Source organism: Oncorhynchus kisutch, linkage group LG18 (assembly GCF_002021735.2).
Source record: "Oncorhynchus kisutch isolate 150728-3 linkage group LG18, Okis_V2, whole genome shotgun sequence".
Taxonomy (NCBI): domain Eukaryota; kingdom Metazoa; phylum Chordata; class Actinopteri; order Salmoniformes; family Salmonidae; genus Oncorhynchus; species Oncorhynchus kisutch.
In genome coordinates this window covers 11,407,867-11,412,866 of record NC_034191.2, presented here as the reverse complement: position 1 = coordinate 11,412,866, position 5,000 = coordinate 11,407,867, and the positions used below count along the sequence as shown (strand labels likewise).

Here is a 5,000-nt window from a genome sequence, read left to right as displayed (position 1 = left end):
CCCATGCCAATAAAGCCCCTTGAATTGAATTGATAGAGAGACAGTGACACCACAGAGACAGAGAGACACCACAGAGACAGAGATACAAATAGAGACAGAGATAGAGACACCGAGATAGAGAGAGAGAGAGAGAAATAGAAACAGAGACAGAGATGGATACTCTATCGAGTAAAAACACTCTCAGACATCAACATAAGCATACATGCCCATTGCTCAAACAAACAGACCAACTCTCTAACACACACACACAGATATACACACACACACACACACACCATACAGTGTTTACTAATGAGTGTCCCTCCTGGGGACACTAGACCACCTGAAGCCCATTAAAGAGGAAATCTCATTTTTGAGGCCAACTCGATTTGGAGGCCATCAACCATTTTTGAGGAAATCTCCATTTTGAAGCCATCTCTATTTTTGAGGCCATCTCCATTTTGAGGCCATCTCCATTTTGAGGCCATCTCCATTTTGAGGCCATCTCCATTTTGAAGCCATCTCTATTTTTGAGGCCATCTCCATTTTGAGGCCATCTCCATTTTGAGAGCATCTCCATTTTGAGGCCATCTCCATTTTGAGGCCATCTCCATTTTGAGGCCATCTCTATTTTTGAGGCCATCTCTATTTTTGAGGCCATCTCCATTTTGAGGCCATCTCCATTTTGAGGCCATCTCTATTTTTGAGGCCATCTCCATTTTTGAGGCCATCTCCATTTTGAGGCCATCTCCATTTTGAGGCCATCTCTATTTTTGAGGCCATCTCCATTTTGAGGCCATCTCCATTTTGAGGTCATCTCCATTCTTCAACAGTTTATGTGTAATTGAAACTCTGATGCGATCCCCTTATCGTGTTTGTGCAGCATTTAGCTATGGTGCAGTATGCCAACACACTCCATCTAACCTGTACAGTAACAGAACAGTGCTGTATGCTAACACTCTGACTAGCCTATACAGTAACAGAACAGTGCTGTATGCTAACACTCTGACTGGCCTCTACAGTAACAGAACAGTGCTGTATGCTAACACTCTGACTAGCCTCTACAGTAACAGAACAGTGCTGTATGCTAACACTCTGACTAGCCTCTACAGTAACAGAACCGTGCTGTTTGCTAACACTCTGACTAGCCTCTACAGTAACAGAACAGTGCTGTATGCTAACACTCTGACTAGCCTCTACAGTAACAGAACAGTGCTGTATGCTAACACTCTGACTAGCCTCTACAGTAACAGAACAGTGCTGTATGCTAACACTCTGACTAGCCTCTACAGTAACAGAACAGTGCTGTATGCCTCTACAGTAACAGAACAGTGCTGTATGCTAACACTCTGACTAGCCTCTACAGTAACAGAACAGTGCTGTATGCTAACACTCTGACTAGCCTCTACAGTAACAGAACAGTGCTGTATGCTAACACTCTGACTAGCCTCTACAGTAACAGAACAGTGCTGTATGCTAACACTCTGACTAGCCTCTACAGTAACAGAACAGTGCTGTATGCTAACACTCTGACTAGCCTCTTTAGTTAGAGAACAGCGCCGTATGCAAGCTTATGTTAGCGCCCAGAGGACACAGCTAGTCTAGATGGAGTGGCAGCCTGGCAGGGGGCGTGGTCCTGACCCAGAGGTCGTCTATCAACACCACACTCTGCTCCGCTCCACTGCCTGTTAAACCAACTCTGCTCCATTCCACCGTTTCAACCATTCTACTCACTAAGCACCGAAGTGTGTGTGTGTATTTGAGCGTGTGTGACTGTGCGTGTGTGTGTGTTTTCTTTTTGTGTGTGTGTGTGCGTGGGTGTGTGTGTGTGTACTATTTTCCCTCCAGTACATCCCGGTGCAGGTGTGTGTAATCAGTGTGAGGGCATGTGTTCAAGCGTGGTTAATTTTTCAGGTTTTTTTCTGGATCGAAAAAGGCCTTGGGTGGCTGGCGTGGCAGGGGGCATGGCAGGGGGCGTGGCAGGAGCACGGCCGGGGGCGTGGCAGGAGCACGGCCGGCAGTGCTGGATTTTAGAGAACATTTTAAAAGACCCCATTTTGGCAGTGTAGAGACATTTGTGCATTTTTAAGCCAATTTCCTACAATTCTACACATTTCTCCACGGCGCCGAGGTACTTTTCTTTTCAGTTTTAAAGCTAATTTCCTGCAATCCTACACATTTTTTCATGCAGCTGAGAGAAAATGTTGCTGTTTTAAAGCTAATTTCCTGTGATTCTACATATTTTGCAATGGCTAATGCCCTTTTGTCCAAACATTGTTAGTTCTCAAAGATTATATAATAAATAAATAAAAATCTATTTTTATTTGTTGTTTTACGAAGCATGTGACAGGTCCATCACAACAATACTAAGAGAAACATAGAGAAACAACAGAACGGCCCATAACAATATACAGCTGCACCCAATGATTTCAAAGGCAGAAAAAAACAGTGTTTTTAATTGGAGAACCTCCATTTTGTTACTGGAAGAGAGAAAAATAAACAAACAAACATTGTTGACCTGGAATAAAACACAGGACTCAGCTATGTGTCATACGGAAGTGGGGATGAGTGTGTCTGTTTGCCAGACTCAGAGAGAGAGAGAGAGAGAGAGAGAGAGAGAGAGAGAGTGAAAGAGAGAGAGCGAGAGAGAGAGGGGGGGGGGGCTAGAGAGAAAGAGAGAGAGAAAGAGAGAAAGCGAGAGAGTGAAAGAGAGAGAGAGAGAGGGGGGGGGGGCTAGAGAGAAAGAGAGAGAGAGAGAGAGAGAGAGAGAGAGAGAGGGGGGGGGCTAGAGAGAAAGAGAGAGAGAGAGAGAGAGAGAGAGAGAGAGAGAGAGAGAGGGAGCGAGAGAGAGAGAGAGAGAGAGAGAGAGAGAGAGAGAGAGAGAGAGAGAGAGAGAGAGAGAGAGAGAGAGAGAGGACCTGTGTGCTGTCTCACCTGAATGGGGATCATTCTGTGGAGCTTCAGTGCCCCCTTCTGATGAAACTTGGCAAAGCAGCCGACACAGTAGTCCTCTCCACACTCTGCACATGTCTAAAACAGAAAGGAACTCTAACAGTATTTATACTGGGAGGGAGCAACACATTAAAATATACATCCTAACAGTATTTATACTGGGAGGGAGCAACACATTAAAATATACATCCTAACAGTATTTATACAGGGAGGGAGCAACATTAAAATATACATCCTAACAGTATTTATACAGGGAGGGAGCAACACATTAAAATATACATCCTAACAGTATTTATACAGGGAGGGAGCAACACATTAAAATATACATCCTAACAGTATTTATACTGGGAGGGAGCAACACATTAAAATATACATCCTAACAGTATTTATACTGGGAGGGAGCAACACATTAAAATATACATCCTAACAGTATTTATACAGGGAGGGAGCAACATTAAAATATACATCCTTATGTCTTCTCCACTTCCTGACATCAACCTTACCAAGCTAACTTGAAAACGCAGGAAAAATATTGAGTGTTGCCGTGCTGACCACATGAGGGGTGTGTGTATGTCTATGTATATGTGTGTGTGTGTGTGTGTGTGTGTGTGTGTGTGTGTGTGTGTGTGTGTGTGTGTGTGTGTGTGTGTGTGTGTGTGTGTGTGTGTGTGTGCGTGCGTGCGTGCGTGCGTGTGTGTGTGTGCGTGTGTGTGTGTGTGCGTGTGTGTGTGTGTGCGTGTGTGTGTGTGCGTGTGTGTGTGTTGGGGCCATCATCATATGGAAGCTCATTATCAGTATGAAAATATTATTAAAGCTAGGGGCTGACAGACAGACAGACAGACAGACAGACAGACAGACAGACAGACAGACAGACAGACAGACAGACAGACAGACAGACAGACAGACAGACAGACAGACAGACAGACAGACAGACAGACAGACTGGAAGACAGACAGACTGGAAGACAGACAGACAGACAGACAGACTGGAAGACAGACAGACAGACTGGAAGACAGACAGACAGACTGGAAGACAGACAGACAGACAGACAGACAGACAGACAGACAGACAGACAGACAACCTGACAGACTGACAGACAGACAGACTGACAGAGTGTAAGACAAGATGGACAGAAGAGGAAAGGTAGAGGAAAGGGTGAATGAGAAGGGAGAGATGAAAAGGGCTGTCAGACAGAGAGCCACGGTATCTGGGCCTGCAGCTGCTCATGTCCCCACAGCCCTTAATGGGTTCATAAACAAGGGCTCATTTCCCCGCTCTGGCCGGGGGGTAAATTACACTGCCTCCCCAGGGGTTAGGCATCCCGTTCAGGCTACACCCTCCATCCCTCTCCCCATCAGGCCTCCTGTAATGAAGGAAACTGGGTCTGACTGCCTCTCAAATACCATAGATGTCTGGTTATGTGGCGGAACCATTGAGAAAGCATGTAGAGACTCACTGGGGTGTGACTGTGACTAGGCACCATTCAGAGAGAGAGAGAGTGTGTGTGTGTGTGTGTGTGTGTGTGTGTACGCACGCGTTAAAGGGCAGTCCAAAGCGGAATGGCACAGACAGCCATAAGCACTACCGTTATCATGATCATTATAGGGCACGAGGGCCATGCAGCATCTGTGTGTGTGTGTGTGTGTGTGTTGTGTGTAGTGTTGTGTGTGTTGTGGTGTGTTGTGTGTGTGTGTGTGTGGTGTGTGGTGTGGGTGTGTGTGTGTGTGGTGTGTGTGTGTGTGTGTGTGTGTGTGTGTAAGAAACAGCCATAACTACTGCAATTATGACGTATCATTATAGGGCACTAGGGCCATCCCATTGTCATTTAGCCCACATCAGATTATACATTTAACATTACACCATCTATCAGATTATACATTACCATTATACCATCTATCAGATTATACATTAACATTACACCATCTATCAGATTATACATTAACATTACACCCACCATCATCGAATTTCATTCATTAACTATATAGGCAGATTATACATTACTTACAAAACGAGTACACCATCTATCAGATTATACATTAACATTACACCATCTATCAGATTATACATTA

General features: G+C 44.9%; 1 protein-coding gene across 1 annotated transcript in view; it reads right to left on the bottom strand.

The window, feature by feature from the left end:
- The window catches only part of LOC109883992 (zinc finger B-box domain-containing protein 1), a gene marked incomplete in the record, with an annotated part of 25,565 nt that overhangs the window by 10,108 nt on the left and 10,457 nt on the right, over positions 1 to 5,000 (bottom strand). Inside the window, 1 exon segment of the mRNA XM_031796319.1 lies at positions 2,914 to 3,009. Within this exon segment, the coding sequence (XP_031652179.1) occupies positions 2,914 to 3,009 (96 nt within the window).